General features: G+C 35.2%; 2 protein-coding genes across 3 annotated transcripts; one reads left to right on the top strand and one right to left on the bottom strand.

The window, feature by feature from the left end:
• The first annotated feature begins 450 nt into the window (after nucleotides 1–450).
• Nucleotides 451–10,881, top strand: LOC145949381 (uncharacterized). 2 transcript variants are annotated; one of them, XM_083059196.1, is made up of 2 exons: nucleotides 451–858; nucleotides 6,375–10,881. In XM_083059196.1, the coding sequence occupies exon 2, from the start codon at nucleotides 7,604–7,606 to the stop codon at nucleotides 8,825–8,827; it is 1,224 nt and encodes a 407-aa protein (XP_082915322.1). In that variant the 5' UTR covers nucleotides 451–858; nucleotides 6,375–7,603; the 3' UTR covers nucleotides 8,828–10,881. The 2 variants fall into 2 exon arrangements, with proteins under 2 accessions (XP_082915322.1, XP_082915323.1); XM_083059197.1 differs by lacking the exon at nucleotides 451–858 and adding an exon at nucleotides 866–1,875.
• Nucleotides 10,882–13,353: 2,472 nt separating this feature from the next.
• On the bottom strand, nucleotides 13,354–16,778 carry LOC145949379 (uncharacterized). The gene is made up of 8 exons (XM_083059191.1): nucleotides 16,510–16,778; nucleotides 16,122–16,383; nucleotides 15,845–16,048; nucleotides 14,466–15,760; nucleotides 14,225–14,392; nucleotides 14,053–14,157; nucleotides 13,726–13,974; nucleotides 13,354–13,639 (listed from the first exon to the last, which is right to left on the bottom strand). The coding sequence occupies exons 1-4, from the start codon at nucleotides 16,761–16,763 to the stop codon at nucleotides 15,470–15,472; spliced, it is 1,011 nt and encodes a 336-aa protein (XP_082915317.1). The 5' UTR covers nucleotides 16,764–16,778; the 3' UTR covers nucleotides 13,354–13,639; nucleotides 13,726–13,974; nucleotides 14,053–14,157; nucleotides 14,225–14,392; nucleotides 14,466–15,469.
• Between the last annotated feature and the right edge of the window lie 2,409 nt (nucleotides 16,779–19,187).

Here is a 19,187-nt window from a genome sequence, read left to right as displayed (position 1 = left end):
ATAATTTAATAAAAATATTAATAATTAATATATAATAGTCACTAAAAATGTATTTACATCACACCAAAATTTACTATTAGCAACAATTATATATTGAGAAAAATTTAAGTCTCACACCAAATAAAAATAACATAATTAAAAAATATATAAGTGGAAGATAACTTTCACCTAACAAGTTTGTTTTAGTAAAATTGAATTAGACCTATAACTCAATATTCTAAGTTGGTATCAGATTACTCATCATTACCATAATGTTAAACTTAAGGAAATTTATTAAAAAAAATCATATTAAATGCTACTAAATGTTCATTTTGTTCATTTTGTTGTAGTGGATGTGACTTGTTTGAACTTATTTTCTATCCACATAAATCTAATCCAAAATCTTATTTAAATAATCAAGTGAAAACTATTAGGACCAACTATTTGGTGGTTTGTATTATTACTTTAAGAAAAATTCTATCAGAAAATATTTATTATTTTTCTATAATTGACATCAAAGAATAATCATTAATATTTAACTACCAATTAAATACAATTATAAATTAGGAAGTTACAGATTATAATTAATTTGTAGCAACAGTATTATATTTACATATTTAAGCCTTTCATGTATTCAATTCGAAACTGATTACCCTTTTAATTTTTCACTGAAAGGAAAAAGAATATAACAATCCTTCTTATTTCACGTGCCACCACCGGGCCAATGCCACGTTCACTTACATACCATGAACTAGAGTTGTTAGATGCCCCAGTATGGTTACGAGAAGCCCACTTGTGCCAATTGAAAGCAATTTAAGAGCCAGATGTAAGTTGCAAAAACATGGTTGAGAGAGGACTCCTTCACTGCAAGTTTCCAAGGTAAAGATGTTGAAGCACTGGTTCGGTTTGTCACTAGTTTTGTGCTGATGTCTGACCATCCTTTTCTCTCCCCCAAGTTGTCATGCCTTTTAATATTTGTTCTTTCAATATCCGTTTTCTTCGTTTCTTTTTGTCTTTTATTTCTTGAATTGATGGATTTTGTGGTTGTACTTACTAGGAATAAGGATTCTTCATTCTCCTAAGTCTTTGGAAGTAATCAATTTTCAAAGTGATAATTGTACTTGCAAAAAGAGACTGATGTTTAAGTTATCAAGTGTATAGAATTTATAAGTAATTTCTCACATTGATAGTATGTTCTAAGGGTGAAGTGCAAAAGTATAAATAGAAGAAAATTTATTACCGTTTGTGTGAAAGCAATAAAGAGCATTTAAAACCTTTAATTAATTAGTGTATAAAGACTGAATGTTACATTTAGTGTCGTCTTAGCTAGGGGAAGTGAACTCTATCATGTCGAAGACAACATGGTTTGACATTAGTGCCTTCCCAACACACCGAATAATGTCCGACATATTGCCACATTCTCGATCCCTACATATCGATGTTCACTCTCAATGCCGAGATATCTTCAACGTGATAGTTTGGGACCTACCCAGTACATAAGCCTCCCAAGTCTTCGACTTTAAGGAGAAGAATTTACTTCAATTAAAATGTCATGTTTCAAGGGAAAAGATTTTATCTCTTGGATTTTGAAAATGTTTGGTGTTTTTCTTGTGCTTCTCATTATGAAGGGAGAGTAATGATTACAAAAAAATTGGCTTGAACGGGAAGCTTCTAGAACCCAAACCTGAGAGGGGTCGCATCCTTCTAACCCATCGATCTTGTAGAGATCTGATTGTTCAAAGTGGTTGCGATGTTTCATTTCTCGAAGCTAGCTCTTGTGCCTATAAATAGTGTCACTTAACCTTCACATGGGATTAATGAGCATCTCCGTCTTCAAATCACTCTGAGTAGTCATCCTTGTTCTACTTTCTCCTTTTGTGACTAAGTACCTACTAGGTATGTTTCACTTCCTCTCCCTTATAAGTTCTAGTAATTCTGTAGAATCTCATTTATTAGGTGGGATGGATGTTAATGCTTTATCCTCAGATTCTTCATTCACATCCTATGTGTTGTCTTCCTCACCTACTCTTTTGACCCTTAATGCCTTAATATCCCCCATTAGGATGAACACCCTCGATTGATCCCTAAGAGAGAGACAACTCGCTCCTAAGGCTACTTAGGCCAAGGACATATCGGTTGATCCAAGTGGAAGGGTTCCTTCCGAAGATAATTTGGACCTAATGGTGGTACCCAACCCAAACTCCGAGTCTTAGATTGGGTTCAAGATAAGGTGTTTGAGTATTCCTCAAAGTATACTAATGAGAGCTTGTTTGTCTACTTCTTGGAGTCAAAGAATATAGTGAGTTTTGGTAAAAGGGATTATGTTGAGGTTCAAAGGCCCTTGGACTGGGAGAGGGTGTGTCGAGAGGCCAACGAAGAGATGTGTTTCTTTTATATGTATGATTATTTTTTTTTTACCCCTTAATGCTTGCCTTTCTTTCAATAGCTTCATGTGGGTGTCTTATCAGTTCTAAATGTGGTTCCAACCCAACTTCATCCAAATAGTTTGGCCCTTTTCAAGGAATTCTATTTTGTTTGCGGGAGTTTGAACATTGAGCCCACTCCTACCATATTTTTGGATTTTTACAAGACAAGATTGGGTGGTAAGTGTGGTTGGTTCTTTGATCATCCACGCTCATGGCGTCTTGTTTGAACCTTACACACCCTTGTTCAAAGGCTTTAAGGATGGATTCTTCAAGGTTAGGCTGACTGTGGCGGGAGCTTCTTGCTTAATGGACCCGGTTCTTGGGGACGAAGAGAACTCTACTCCCAAGTTCCCTTTCTACTAGACTCATTTGACTTGTAGGTATAATATATGGCATAAGGAGATCATGACCCCTGAAGAAGTCAAGAAACTAAAACTATTAAGTCTCTACCCTTCCCCTTAAAAACAAAAGAGATCCTTCGTATCTCTAAGATGTCAAACACTCAAGGAAAAATGGAGTGTAAGTGTTGTCATTTGAAGTTGTATGCATGTTTGGATTGATAGTTTTATTTATAACTCATTGCTTTTTGTTTCAATATTCATGACAAAGAGATTCAAGTTTGACTAGAAGAGTTTAAGGGCTACTGCTACCCAAGGTATCGGTCATCGTGGCTCTAGGCACTTGGCTATCAGGAAAACTTCGACCACCCCTTCCTAGAATCCTCTAGAAATCCAATTCGGTCCCATTACAAGGCTAAGTACTACAATGGCTGACAATGTGAATGAATCACCTCCTTCACCCTATAAGGAAAAGGACAAGGAAAAATGACCAAATGATTCTCGACATTCCAAAAGGCCAAGACAAAATAAAGGGGCCTTAAGGGTGAAGGCAAGCTCATTGACACCTAGAGAAACATTTTTTGACAAGAGATTTAACCTATCTCAATCATAGATCTCATCACTCTCTCCTCAGCCAGCCAAGAAGCCCTTAAAAAGATAAGTCATGAGGTGGTGTTGGCCACATTTATCGACTTTCGAGCTCAATCCTAAGTAATAGCTTAGTACCTTGGGACTAAGTTGTGGTGTCAATTCTAACAACATCAACAAATTTAAGCATGATTTGGAAGAGAACTCGGCAAGCCTCGGAGAAACATTGAAGACCAATAAGGATTTAACTTAGGACGTCACCAAGTTGTGAAGTCAGATTGGCAACTTGTATAATAGGGACATTCAATCTACAAAACAACTTCAGCGTGCTAAAGTGATCAACAAAAAACTTCTTGTCAAGAAAAAAAGTCTCAAGAACCATTTAATTGAAGTGGCTCGTTCTCGGGATGAGGATAGGGTGAGGAGGGAGACCACCGAGTCAGTAAAGACCCAAGCTAAAATGCATAGGATTTAGCGAAGTTATATGGCAAGTTGTTCATTTCTACAACCTGGAAAACACTTCTGTCTTTGATATAGACAAAAATGTTTATGAGGGGAAGATGGTGAATGTGGTATATTTTTTGAATGACTATGGGATGAAACTATCGAAGAAAATGTCGCCAACATGATGGAATCATGCTTTGGAGTGCAAGAGGTGACATACTCAAAGAACCAAGAGGAGTTGGCTAGACATGAAGGTTTGGGCCAGTTAGGGCCCAATGGGCCTGATGGGCCTGGGAAGGCCCAAGTTGAACTTTTCATGGGCCATATTTTGTTATAGCTATTTTCATATATTTTGTATACATCATGTTAGTATAGGTATCATATATTTTGGTCTTGTATTTTGGATCACATAGAATAGCATTTTAGGTTTTAGGCTAGTTGGGCCTAGTTTTGGGCTTCATGGGCCTTTGGGCTTTTGGTACCCAATATTGGGCTCATCTTCATTCTTGTAATTTTTCCTTTCCATTGTAATTGTTTGACCAATGTAATTAGGTCATTAGAATAGGAAAATACAAGGAATACTAAAGTATGCTAATTAGGTTAAATTAGGTTTAATTTGGAAGTCATTTAAGTTACATTTGAGTCACATGTTTAGCACCATGGGTGGCTGAACATGTGCCACTCAAATTAACCCTAAATGACTCTCAAATCACACCTAAATGCACCTTGGTACCTAAATTTTCGAACTTACACATGTGCACCAAAGTTTGAATTCAAAATTCAAATTTGAATTCAAACTTTAGGCGCCATTTTGTGAGGTTTTAGTTTAGGCACCTATGGGTCACAATTCCATGCATACTTAAGCCATTCTTTCACCTTTTGTATTCACTTTGAACCTTATATGAAATTTGAGAGCCAAGAGCCGAATTTCCTTTTCAAAGTCTTCTTGAGAATTCACCTCAAAAACCTAGGGAGTTCATCTTCTTCCTTCTCTTTGAAGTGAGTCTTCCATTGATCTTTGAGCTTGGATGCTTCCATCCAAGGCTTGAGCCTTCATCCATCCGTGTTCCTTCTTCATTCAAGCTCCATTTCATTCGGTGTTATCTCCTTAAAGAGGATCCGTGGCTAGGAGGAGCTAAGGAGAAGAACATTCATCACTTCTCCCTACTTCTTCCATCATTTTTGGTATCAAGAGCAAGGTTCTTCAAGGAGATAAGTGCTTCATCTTTTTGTGTCCGAATTTGTGTTCAATATGTTCTTCTTGTCTTGTTTAAGTTTCGTTGTGGATCTATATGTTTTGAATCCTCTTGTGTTCCATAGATCCATTGGTTGATTGTTTTTGAGTTTCTTTCACAATCAACATGAATTAGGACCTATTAGCTTGTGCTTGTTTTGATTTAATTTGAGTCTCTCCATTCTTGTATGTGTCCGTGATTGGACTTCATGCATTTGAATTAGATTTTTGGTTTTTAATCTTGTTTTGTCTTAGAGTTTGTGTGTAGTCCTTATATGTCATAAAATTCCTTGAATAGCATGTTGATCTAATTTTTTGTTTTGAGTTCATTGTTCATTAATTTTGCTCTCGGGCATTGTTCATATGTGCCTACCTATATGTGCTTTTTCTTTTACCTTATTGTGTTCATGATTTGCTATTAGTCCTAGCAAGTTTCCTTAGAGTTAGGTTTCCATTGTGTTCTTAAAGTTTTCAAATCACTTTCCATTGAAAAATCTTATAAAAACATTTATGATTCAAAATTTCAAGTACTTCTAGTGCATTATCTTTGGATTCAAATTTTAAAAAAAATATATATATATACATTAAGGCTGGAAAAACAGAGTTAAAACAGAGCCTAAAGTGTTCAAAAGATCAAAAGAAAAGAGTTCATAAGGAATCCAAATCAAAACCTAAAGACTAGTGCACTAGTTTCTCAAGTTTACTTGAATTTTGACCTAATTTTTGGCTAACTTGTAGTCTCGGTTTCTATAGCTTGGAATCTTAGAAAAATTTGAAACAAAAGGCAAATATACTCTCTGGACTCTTAACTTGAATATAGAAAAAGAAAGAATTAAAAAAAAATAGAGAAAGCATTTTAAAGTGAAAAAGTCGAGAGGTGTTCATTGATAAAAATTCATTTGATTCCTTGTTATTGTTTTGACTACTATTTGTTCTATACTTATCCAATTGCTTTCAAATTTTTTTTGTTTTGTTCATCTACTCTAGTACCTATCTAGGAACATTCCTAACTGAGTGCTAGCTTTATTTGGAGTCTTATTTTCCAGTTTTACTTGTTGAACCTCTTTGAGTCTTGTCATATATACATATTACTCTTAATTTTTGGTATAAGCTTTCCAAATTGTGCTTTATTGCTTGTCTAGTTTTCTTTCAATAATTTCCCTGTTCTGGAAGTGACCTCAAATCCTTGCTCAAGGATCAAGCATTGCTCAACAAAGAGTAGGAAAAGTTTGGACACTAAGACCTAAAAAAATTTGACCTAATTTAGTGACCAAAACTTCTCCTAAACTTCCTTCACTTGAGTGACCATTCCTTTCACCTTGTGAGGCAGCCACCATTAACCTCTTTGTTGTGTTTCTTTTGCAGGTCCAGTAGCATCATATTGAAGGATTAGTGGCGGATTAAACACTTGATTAAGTGTTGGAAAATTTGCACAACAATCCGTCACTAGTTGGTTGCTAAAGCCGCCACTTTATTGCTTTCCTAGACTAGTTTACATTTTTTCCAAATCTTTTGTATTTTAAACCAATTTGTAAAGCTTGGAGGGAGTATTAAGAAGCTGGTCAGGTATATCTAAATCCTTGAGTTGAAGTGGCTTGGAAATTTCATATGTTTCAAGCTTCTACTTAGGGAACCCGACTAGTTACTTATCTTGATTCCTTTAAGTTCTTTGTCTTTTAATTGCTTTATTTTGCTGCCTTGAAACGTCTAGACATGTGTAGATTTACTTGCTCACGTTTAGTTTAGTCTCAAAAACAAACAAATTGTGAAAAAGCATTCAAAATTTTTGTGAAAAGTTTTGGGGAATTGGAAGTACCACAAAGGAGTTTAGTGATTTCCACTTGAAAAGGCTTGGTTATTAAGTGGCTCTTTGTAGCTCACCTCCCTTGATAGTGCAACTTGTACACTTAGACTTCCAAGTGCTATTTTCATTCCTAGAAAATACCAAAAACATTTTATAACTTTTTGCATAGCATATAAAATCTTATTATTGCTTAATCATGAGTCAACATTCTCAAAGTAGTAGTGACTTTGAATCTCCTAAAAGTTTTAAAAGAATTGTCAAGGAGGTTGAGGCACTAAAACTTTGGAAGCATGATGAAATACTTCAAAAACAAAAAGAAAAACTTGAAAAGGAAGTACAAATCATGGCTTTAGAACAAGAGATTCAAAAGATTAAGCAACGAGAAGAAAAACTTTTGAAAAGATTGAATAAAAATAAAAGTCCAAAAGGTTCTTCTAGGAGCTCAACCAAGAGCTCCAATGATTCTCAAAGCCAAGAATATGATGGTAGTTTGAACATAGATGCATACTACCAACCTCATCCTAGGAGAGTCATTAAAGAACACAAAGTGAGGGAATCAAGGGTTGATCTCCCTTACTTTCATGGAAAAGAAGATGTGGATGCCTACTTGGATTGGGAAATGAAAGTGGAGCAAATCTTCACTTGTCACCAAGTAGGTGAAGAAAGAAAAGTTCCCTTGGCCACCTTAGCTTTCCAAGGACAAGCTATGTATTGGTGGACATCCTTAGAGAGAGAGAGAAGACTTCACAATGACCCTCCAATCACTTATTGAAATGAGTTGAGGAGTGCTATGAGAAGAAGGCACATACCTTCTTATTATAGTAGGGAGCTTATGGATAAGCTCCAAAGACTCCAACAAAAGAATATGAGTGTTGAGGAGTATAGACAAAAGATGGAGTTGTATCTCATGAGGGCTGGCATAAGGGAAGAGGAAAGATTGACCATTGCTAGGTTTTTGAGTGGTCTAAATTTTGACATAAGAGATAGAGTTGAGTTACTCCCTTATAGGGACCTTGATGATTTGGTCCAACTTTGTATAAGGGTGGAACAACAAAATTTAAGGAAAAATTCTTTAAAAGGAAAAACTCAAGCTAACTCTTATATCAAGAATGACTACAAGAGGGAGGGTCAATATGACTCTTCTAAAAGCTCTAGTAAAAGTCAAGAAAAAGAAAAAGAAAATGATAAAAATGTTGTCACTTCTAGTAGTAAGACTAGTGACATCAAATGCTTTAAATGTCTTGGGAGAGGCCATATAGCTTCTCAATGTCCAACTAAAAAGGTCATGATTTTGAGAGGACAAGACATTTATAGTAGTCTTGATGAATCTAGTTCTACCACTTCAAGTGGTAGTGAGACTAGTGAGGAAGATCCTAAAATTGAAAAGTTATATCCTGTGGATGGTGATCTTCTTATGATCAAAAGGCTTCTTGGAAGCCAACCTTGTCCCACTTCACTATCTCAAAGAGAGAACATCTTTCATACAAGATATTTGGTTTCTAAAAGAACTTGTTATCTCATTGTTGATAGTGGATCATGTTCTAATTGTTGCAGTACAAGGTTGGTTAACAAGTTAGCCCTTACCACCATTCCTCACCCTCACCCTTATAAACTTCATTGGCTCAATGAAGGTGAGGAATTGGAGGTGAATCAACAAGTGAAGGTCAAGTTTTCTATAGGGGGTTATAAAGACAAAGTTTTATGTGATGTGATCCCTATGGAAGCTTGTCATATTTTGCTTGGTAGGCCATGGCAATTTGATAAACAAACTATACATGATGGCCTCACTAACAAAATATCCTTCACTCATAAAAATAAGGAAATTGTTTTTAATCCTTTAACACCATCCCAAGTGTTTGAGGATCAAAAGCAAATGAAAAAGAAAAGAAACAAAGAAAAGAAAGAAGGAAAGAGTGTGGATAAAGGGGACTCCACTAAGACCTTTATGACAAAAGAGTTATTTTTTGACCAAACAAGACTTGAAAAGAACTCTCTTTATTCACAAAAGTCTTGACTCTTATCCTAATGCTGCCACTTATCTTAAAGTTGAGAATGAGGAACAAAATGAATTTCAAGTAAAGAATTCTTCTCAACTTCGAGATATAGTGAAGAAGGAGTGGACTATACCTAGTGTTACTCCTTATACTACTTCCTTGAAGGTGCACAAGGAAGGAAGTATTTCTTTAGATTTCATAAAGCACCCAATTTTCGGTTTACATTGTTTAGTAGATATAACTTGTAATAATCTATATTCTATGTTTGATCTTATGGGAAGTTCTTATTTTTTTGAACTTAATATGTTTCCTTCCCTACAAGACAAAAATAGATTATATGACTATGAGTATCTAATAAACAATCAAATCCAAAATTGTTTAGGACGTTTTTTAGTAGTATTTTCTTTATATTTTAGGAAAAGCCTAGGATACCATTTAGGGTACTTTAGGCAAGATATTGTAGTGTTTAAAAATTAGTCTTTTCATTGTCTTAGTCATAGTGTTCTTACATTTTTAGGTTTTACTTCTAGGTTATGCTTAGAAGAGGAGCCTATTTCTAGAGAGTCTAATATTTTATCTTTCTTTGTTAGGTTAGATACTAGGACTCCTCTTAGGATCCATGATCTTTTATCTTATCATGTTACTTCTTATTCCTTGCATGTTTTATATGAAGGTGTTAATTTTTCTTCTTCCATTCATCCTCGAGATTTGAGGACAAATCCTTTTCAAGAGGGAGGGGATGATGGAATCATGCTTTGGAGTGCAAGAGGTGACATACTCAAAGAACCAAGAGGAGTTGGCTAGACATGAAGGTTTGGGCCAGTTAGGGCCCAATGGGCCTGATGGGCCTGGGAAGGCCCAAGTTGAACTTTTCATGGGCCATATTTTGTTATAGCTATTTTCATATATTTTGTATACATCATGTTAGTATAGGTATCATATATTTTGGTCTTGTATTTTGGACCACATAGAATAGCATTTTAGGTTTTAGGCTAGTTGGGCCTAGTTTTGAGCTTCATGGGCCTTTGGGCTCTTGGTACCCAATATTGGGCTCATCTTCATTCTTATAATTTTTCCTTTCCATTGTAATTGTTTGACCAATGTAATTAGGTCATTAGAATAGGAAAATACAAGGAATACTAAAGTATGCTAATTAGGTTAAATTAGGTTTAATTTGGAAGTCATTTAAGTTACATTTGAGTCACATGTTTAGCACCATGGGTGGCTGAACATGTGCCACTCAAATTAACCCTAAATGACTCTCAAATCACACCTAAATGCACCTTGGTACCTAAATTTTCGGACTTACACATGTGCACCAAAGTTTGAATTCAAAATTCAAATTTGAATTCAAACTTTAGGCGCCATTTTGTGAGGTTTTAGTTTAGGCACCTATGGGTCACAATTCCGTGCATACTTAAGCCATTCTTTCACCTTTTGTATTCACTTTGAACCTTATATGAAATTTGAGAGCCAAGAGCCGAATTTCCTTTTCAAAGTCTTCTTGAGAATTCACCTCAAAAACCTAGGGAGTTCATCTTCTTCCTTCTCTTTGAAGTGAGTCTTCCATTGATCTTTGAGCTTGGATGCTTCCATCCAAGGCTTGAGCCTTCATCCATCAGTGTTCCTTCTTCATTCAAGCTCCATTTCATTCGGTGTTATCTCCTTAAAGAGGATCCGTGGATAGGAGGAGCTAAGGAGAAGAACATTCATCACTTCTCCCTACTTCTTCCATCACAACATTAGGGTGGTGAATGTCCCAATTGAAGAATCCATACAGGTTGTTGATGAAACTGAGAATTAGCTTGTATTAAGGGGTCGATAGTGCCCAATTTTCTTGGATCTCCTCGTTTATCAATGAAATTTCATTTTCCAACTTATATGATTCTACTTTTACACACATTTAGCTTGTATGATTTTCTTGTTCAGATGAACTTTCGAGTATTAAGATTTTACTTATTCGAAGCCTCCACGTACCAAGGTTTTATACTTGCATTTTTTTGAGAACTTTCTTCTCGATTAAAATATTCTTGTACCAAGATTTTACACTTGGGTTTTAAATTTAACTTAGCCAAAAGATTTTACTCGGTCATGGTCTTCGTGTACCAGATTTTATACTTAAGTTTTAAATTTAACTTGGCTAAGAACTTTTACTAGGTAGAGGTGTTCGAGCACCAAGATTTTATACTTAGATTTTAAATTAAAGTTTCCCAAGAGCTTTTAATTTATCATGTCTTTGCATACCAATAGGTTTATACTTGAATTTTAAATTTAACTTGGCTAAGAGTTTTTACTCGTCCAAGGTTTTCGAATACCAATATTTTATATTTTTAAGTTTTAAATTTAACTTGGCTAATAGTTTTTACTCGGCCAAGGTCTTCGGTACCAAGTTTTATACTTGGATTTTAACGCAATGGAATAGTATGGAAAGTCCGTTTTATTAAAACGATATTAGTGTTTCGTGTTAAAACCTTCTCAACCAAAATCCTTTTTTTATTGGAAAAAAGACCGATGGTAGGAAAGTGTACAACATCTCATTACAACATTAATTATAATAGTATTTCAAGTGTGAGGTATTTCAAGTTCTCGAAGTCTTTTGGCTGAATAGGTACTCTATCTATAAGTTCCAATGTTCAAACTTTGAGTAACTCTAATGGGTCATTCCCATTCACAAAGAATTTTCTCCACATTGGATCCTTCCTTACTTCATTTTGTACTCTTCATATCAAGCCTCTTTCTTAAAAATCTCTCTTTACTATACAAGAAGCATGTCTCCGGCTCGCCTTCCTATGGCTTGCTATTTGTTGTATTTGTGCTCAATCTCAAACAATATCTATCAGGTTATGCTCGAATTGGAGGGAGGATGTTAGATTTTTTAATCTAATGTTGACTCATATATTTTAGGAATGACTTTTAATGAAAAATGTCTAATGTGATGGTTGTTAGACTAAAAATATATTAAAAGTCATTAGGGATTATTTTAAGGTTATTAAAATAAATTCCATCCCTTCTCACTTCATTAAAGGGTAATTTTGGAATTAAAGAAAAATAATTTGAAAAATGGAAGTTAAAGGAAGTTATGAAAGTTACAGAAGTTAAGTTGGTTTTATAAACTAGCATGACTTCTTTCTTCCTAACTCTCTCAAGAATTCCTTTATGCTTATTCACAAAACTTATTTTTATGGAGAAATTATGAAAACATAGAATTGCCAAGAATCAAACAAAAGGAGATTTTTATACCATCATATATAGAGACCTATTAAAGGAAGTTAGAGAAAGGAGAACAAATTATTAGAAATTATGTATTACATTATGGGTCTTGGTATGTTTTCTAAACTTTCTTATAAAAAAATTATGGAGTACAAGAATAGTGAGAAATATGTTATCTAAGATCCTTTGAGTGTAATTCTCTTAAATGATGAATTCTATGAAATTACATGTGATCATAAAATTTACTAACATTTGGTATCAAAGCATAGGTTAAGGATAATATATTTCTCCATTAAAGATCTTCTTTACTCTGTGATTGAATTTGTCTCCCTATGTGTATGTGGCTTCTCTCTGGGTATGCAATTGAAATCATTTAAGATGAATAAGGATTTTAATTGTTTTTTTAATGTATGGATGAATTCATATATATGTTTTATATGTGCATAGATGATCAAATTGCATAAAATATTGTGTGCACAATAAATTTGAATGTGACTGTGAGCACAGCAAAAGAATGATATTGTCATTCACTATGTTGAAGCCTTTTAATATACAGAAGCCAATTGATTGTATTTTCATTTTACATATTATAAAAAAAAAATGTTTAAGCGCAAAATTATGGCCTTTGCATCTGTTTTTACAATAATTATGGTAAGTGCGCCATTTACATGGTTATTAACAATAATTGATATTTTCTTTGTGTGTATATGAATTTCAATATAGTATAGTATTTGAAAAGCAATTGTAAAACTTTTTTTTATAATATAAAAATGAATATTTTTGGAATTATATATTAAAGTAAGGCTTGTTAATAACTAAAGAGATTTAATTTATGAGTTTATATATAATTCCAAGTTACATAGTTGATTAGAATAATGATGTTATGTAATTAATATGTTTGAGTTGTTTAAAATTATTAATTATAAGACATGCATAGATTAAAAGTGAATCGTTGCTACACTAGTACAGAAAGGGTCTTTTACGTCGTGTATTTTGACCCTTTTACGTCGGAAAAGGGTCCGACGTTAATACGGGAGTCTTAAATTTATGTCGCCTCTAAAAGGCGACGTAAATTTACGTCGGGGTTTTCTCCAAACCGACGTAAAATGGGGCAAAATCATGCCACAATTTTACGTCGGAGATGGTTTTGTCCGACGTAAATTTACGTCGGTCATTGCGTGGACCGACGTAAATTTACGTCGGACAAAGCCATGTCCGACGTAAATTGTGGGAGTTTTTTTTTTAAAAACGTTTGTAAATTGATATACCCAACACCTGCATATAAATATAATCCAGAATACCAACTCTAAACCAGGCAGTCCAGAATAGAAATTCAAATTGTATTTCAAAATTGAATGACAAAAAGAAAATAATATATAAATCTTAAAAAACATAAATTATGACAATGTAAATCCTATTATCCTAAAAAAGCTATAAAACATGTTTGTCAATGCTATCTAACTAACTAAACTAACTAACTATCAAACTATAAACATAATATCTAACTAACTATCAAACTATAAACATAATATCTAACTAACTAAACTTAGAAAAAAATTTGTCCATTGTTCTCTTATCTTGAGCAACTCATCTTCGGGCAATGGAGATGGATCTTGAAAGACCTAAAAGGGTAATTTAAGTGTCATTAATATGCAATGTTAATTATTCTAAAGGTAAATATAGTTAAATAAATTTTGATATGAATTACCTGCGCCCAAGAATCAATAATACCCGCAGAAACTATGGCTTTCATCCAATACATGATGTAATAGCCACATTCAAACGAGTCTTGTTGCTTATTACACTAAAATGAGAAACAAATAACTATTAATTCCAAAGTCAATAAATTTAAATATTATTGATTGTATGAATTTATTTGCTAACCTTATGGTATATGAAATGCAATGACTTTGATGATCTGGCTCTTCCACTTAATATATTAGCTCCAGACACGATTCTAATTAATTGAAATAAAAACAAATGTTAGCCAATATATATAATTAGTTTTAAAACATAATGAAAAAATTTTAGTTACCCATGTAATTGGCTTTTAATTTCATGGCTTGGTTTTCGATGAAGTGAACAAAACCACACCACGGTATATTCCTTAGGAATGATTACCATTAACTGCCAATGGGACCTACATTGTATGACAAACAAATCAGTTAAAAAATTACCATGATTAAAAAACCAATTAAAAAACTAACCCGTCAATGTATGGAGCCATGTATATATGTCTTCTTGAGTCACTCATCCATGTTTGCATATATTGTTGGATCTGGACCTGAGTGTTTCCTGATTTTTGGATGGATTGAGGCTCAATAAATCCATATACTTCTGCTTGTGCTTGCTCCACACTCAATTTGTCCATGTACCTAACACAAATAATTATTATAAGTTAAATGTAATTATTGTAAATTTAGACTCATAAAAGAAAATATGACTTACATGGCCCACAACTGTATGACAGATATATTTAACATGCAGTTTCCCCCAACAATCTCTAATGCATCAGGCAGAGATATGTATAGTGGAACATCAGAGCTATCAACTCCAAAAACTCTATGTCCCACTGCAATTGAATTGGATGCTTCTTTATTCGTGGTAATTTGATTAGAAGCTTAGATATGGGATCATCCTCAGCTTCTGCGATATTGGCATCATGAACATGAGGTTCTCTCATGACCTCCTTACCATGATTGATAAAATCCTAAAGAAATAATCAAAATTAGTTAAACAATAATAAAATTATAAGAATCTAAAAGAGCAATAATATAATTACCTTTGCCCGTGCTGAAAGCGGCATGACCAAACGTTTTGGCCAAGCTAAGAATGTGCCGGTTGCCTGCCCCACTAGTTGAACCTCTGTATTGGGCAAACGCACTGGAGCAGCAACATCTTGAACTTGGTCAACCACAACCCGTGTCCAGTCTGGCTGTAGAGGGACACCATGGATGGTTGAGCCACCCTCAAATACTCGGCCAATAGCCACTAACCGTGGGGGGTCATCCTCAACATATAACTCACACTGGTTTGGTACATCAGTGTGAGTCTGATCCGGTGAGGGATCTGGAGCAGCACAACTCCCTTTAGTGCTGACTCGAACACCATCATGAGCAACTGCAGTCTGTTGCTGAGAACGAGCCAAAAGTTCAAACTTCTGTTGAAACTGTTTTCCAATATTCTTCAGTTTCTCTTCAAACTCCATCTTCAATCTCTGCTCCAATTCCTGTATAACCTCTTGACTGCAAGAGTTGACAGTGCTCCTCGATGATCGGCCACCAAAGAAATCTCGGTGGCTCCAAGAACCACCAACACCACGCACACGACCTCCGTGCTCTGGCTTTCCTATGGCCGTTGTGAGGATATCATTTCGACCATCAGAAACAAATGAGCCCTGGGTGCTCTGCTCAACTAAACCCTCCTGCAACAATAAGGAAGATTAAAAATTCTTATGAATTAAATGAGTTGAAATGAAGAGTCTTAGTTTGTATATTTTTACTTACTATTTTACTAGCAACGACTCTTGTAGACTCAGAAGTCATTTGCCCATCTGGTTTTGTCCGGGTTGCTATCCACATCTCATGGCGGGGAGGTGACTCTACACGGTCAGCATCCTCAACCCCTGCTGCCTGTGCCTTAGCCTTCTTCATTTGCTTTTTTTTTCTTTCATATCCCCCTCTTGACAATAGATGGGGTGCATCATTCTTGGCCTGTCGTTCTTGGGCAGCTATTCTTTTAGCCTGCAATAATACAAAAAAGAAAATGAGATAAATTAAAATGTACCTTAAGTATTTGTGTCAATGTAAAAGTTATCAATAACTAACCTGCCACGAAGGGTCCAATCGAGTGGCACAAAATTGCATCCACTCCTCATCAGTGATCTGGTACTTTAGACAGGGAGTCTCATTTTGGCGCTCTTCAAATACATACTCCCGTGTCAAGAAAGTCTTGAAGTCTCTGCACCTGGTGGCAAGGGCAGATAACATCTTCCTCCTCATGCCCTCAGTGTTGGGAATGTCAAAATTTTGCTATGAAAATAACAACAAATAATAAATAATGTATTTTAGTTATATAATATTGAAAGGATGTGAAAGTATATACCTGAATATCCTGCCACATGAGGTTCTTGTCAACCTCCTGAACATCATCCCATGATGGAATGATAATAGAAACATGTCGTCGAGCTAGGACTCCCAAATAGCTCTTAAACTTGGCAGCATTTGGGCCTGATGCCTTTCCAGAACGAGGATCCACCTCAACCGGTGTCCTCTCCTTGGCAATGCGCCCAGCTGTCAACCCAGACAATCGGGTGACAGATCTACCTTCCCTCCTTCCACTGCCAGACCCAGAATCCTCCATAATCCTGAAAAAATTAAACTGTCATTATTAAAACAATGAATTAACTGAATAGACAAATAAAGTAAAAAAGATAATAATAATATAGCAACAAAATAACTAATAAAAAAATAAATAATACATAAACAGAAACCTATTAGGTTGGAATGTTTTCCCATATTCCTTCATCATGATCACTTCGAATAGCATGTATTTCGTCCACTTCATTGTCCGCAATAGGACCAAATGATCTGCTTGAAAAAGACGGTGTCTCATGCATATGTAGAGACTCATCTTCGTGAGTTCCATGCATGGTTCTTCCTTCGAGGACCACTGACCATTTCTCATTACATGGATCCCTGACATAAAAAACCTGTCTTGCTTGATACGCCATAATAAAAGGTTCATCCTTATAGCCGACCTTATTCAAATCAACCAAAGTAAACCCTAAACCATCTGTCCGCACACCCGTATTGCCATCAACCCATTTACACTTGAACAAAGGCACTCTAAACGTAACATAATCAATTTCCCATATGTCTTCTATGACTCCGAAATAACTCATGTGCTCTTTCAAAATTTTCTTCACCAACATCACGTATCATCTCTTCTAAGTTATCGCCCATCCCTTCAAAATTTTCAGTTGTTGACACTGTTGGAATGTCTAATATTTCTCCGTGCCATGTCCATACTGTATAACTCTTCACAATACCATATATAAATAGGTGATCACGTATTTCTCCAACTTCTTGACGTATCTGATTCAAACATCGAATACATGGACAATAATATGCCCCTTTGATGGGTTTTCCATTTTCTCTTGCAAATTGTAAGAACTCTTCAACTCCATTTCTGTACTCTTGACTAATGCGACTTGCATTCATCCAACTTCGATTCATTATCTATATATTAACACAAATTAACTATTGACTCAGTTATTCATAAATTTTCTAACCTAAACTACAACCCTAAAAAATCGATGGTAAACTAAAGGTCAATGCCTAAAAAAGTCTCTTCTTTAATGCATCTGGAACGGCCCGTACTGAAACTAGAACGGGCCGTTCCAGATCAAAAAATTACAACAACAAATTTCCAGCAGAACGGGCCGTTCTCTTTGCAGAACGGCCCGTACTGCTTGCAGAACAACCCGTTCTGCAAGGAGAACGGGCCGTTCCAGCGGAACAAATAGCAAAAATAAAACAAAATAATTACGGGGACAACAAACTAACCTCAAACGACCAACGTGCAAACACTTAGAGACTTGGATACGTTGAATGTAGCAATAAACGCAGTGGGAGACTCAGAAATTCAGAGAAAATGAGAGGGGTTGTTTGTAAATTGTGAGCGCGGGAATGGAAAAGACGAAGGTGGGGAATATAGGGCCATTTTTTACGTCGGGTTTCGTTGTTCCGACGTAAATTTACGTCGGACTATAGGGGTTCCGACGTAAATTTACGTCGGACCACCTCTAGTCCGACGTAAATTTACGTCGCACTACGAGACTGCGACGTTAATTCCCACATTTACGTCGGACTAGGGGGGGTCCGACGTAAATTAGTCTCCACTTAATTACGAAACTGCCACCGCTTTTTTACAATGTCGGTGTTTATTGTTTCTGACGTAAATTGGGTGACGTAAATACCCTTTTTTGCACTAGTGCTATTATAATTAATGATATTAAAGATTTTTTTTCATACTTGTTGAGTGTGTGTATATCCATGTGGATATGTATTTATTTATCACCTAAAGGTGAACTTAGATGCATGATTAAAGTTGATGTAGTTTTCATCTATTAGTTTTACTTAAAGCATTAATGTGTGAGTTTGTTTAAATGTATGAAGTTATGTTATTATATTTGTTTAGCACCATTATTCATGTGGATATGTATTTATTTATCACCTAAAGGTGAACTTAGATGCATGATTAAAGTTGATGTAGTTTTCATCTATTAGTTTTACTTAAAGCATTAATGTGTGAGTTTGTTTAAATGTATGAAGTTATGTCTAATATACTCGTTTTGGGTAACTTAATGATCAAGTTCAATGGAATGAATTACGCCAATTGGTTTGAAATGATCCAGTTTTAACTGGGTGTAGTGGAGTTAGACTTAACATTAGTAATGGATGAAAACCCTTCAATCAATACAGAGACCAGTACTGATGTTGACAAGTCTCTCTATGAGGCTTGGGATCAATTAAATAGATTGGCACTGAATCTTATGAGATTAATTATGGCTACATTAAGCTTTGCAATGGAAGTTACACCCAAACCACATTTACAATAAGGCCTACAAACTTTTTTCCATGCAACCGTAACAATCTTAGAAGAATTCAAATCCCCAAACCAAATGAAGTTTCTAACTAGCCTTTCTACTTGTTTCACCGCCATATCTTAGGCCATGAATAAATATGAAATTCGTACAATAGCATTCTTGAAATGACAACGTTAACTAGCTAATAAACATGACCCATCATTGATAAAAGTGCATCCTTCTAAGAAGCTAGTTTAGCCTTAATCCTAGCAACAATATCATGCAATATCTAACACGAGGCTTACCTTTAAATATAGAAACTCCAAGATAGATGAACGGGGCTCTGTCAGACACAAAACCCAGAAGTTCACAAATCCTAGCTACCCAAGATGATATAACATAGACCCATAATAAAATATGCATTTTTCGGGGCTTGTGAGTTGACCCAAAGCTTCACCATACAACAAGAGAAGAGACTTGGAATGTTTTATGTTAGAAGAACTCCCCAACAAAACTCTATTATATCATCCACATAAAAGCACGAGATGGTCTTTGGAATCCACGTGGTCCAGCCATAGGCA

Source organism: Cajanus cajan, chromosome 1, assembly GCF_000230855.2.
Source record: "Cajanus cajan strain Asha chromosome 1, NIPB_CcT2T_4, whole genome shotgun sequence".
NCBI lineage: Eukaryota > Viridiplantae > Streptophyta > Magnoliopsida > Fabales > Fabaceae > Cajanus > Cajanus cajan.
Note: the sequence above shows the minus strand (reverse complement) of the source record. Positions and strands in the feature narration are given on the sequence as shown.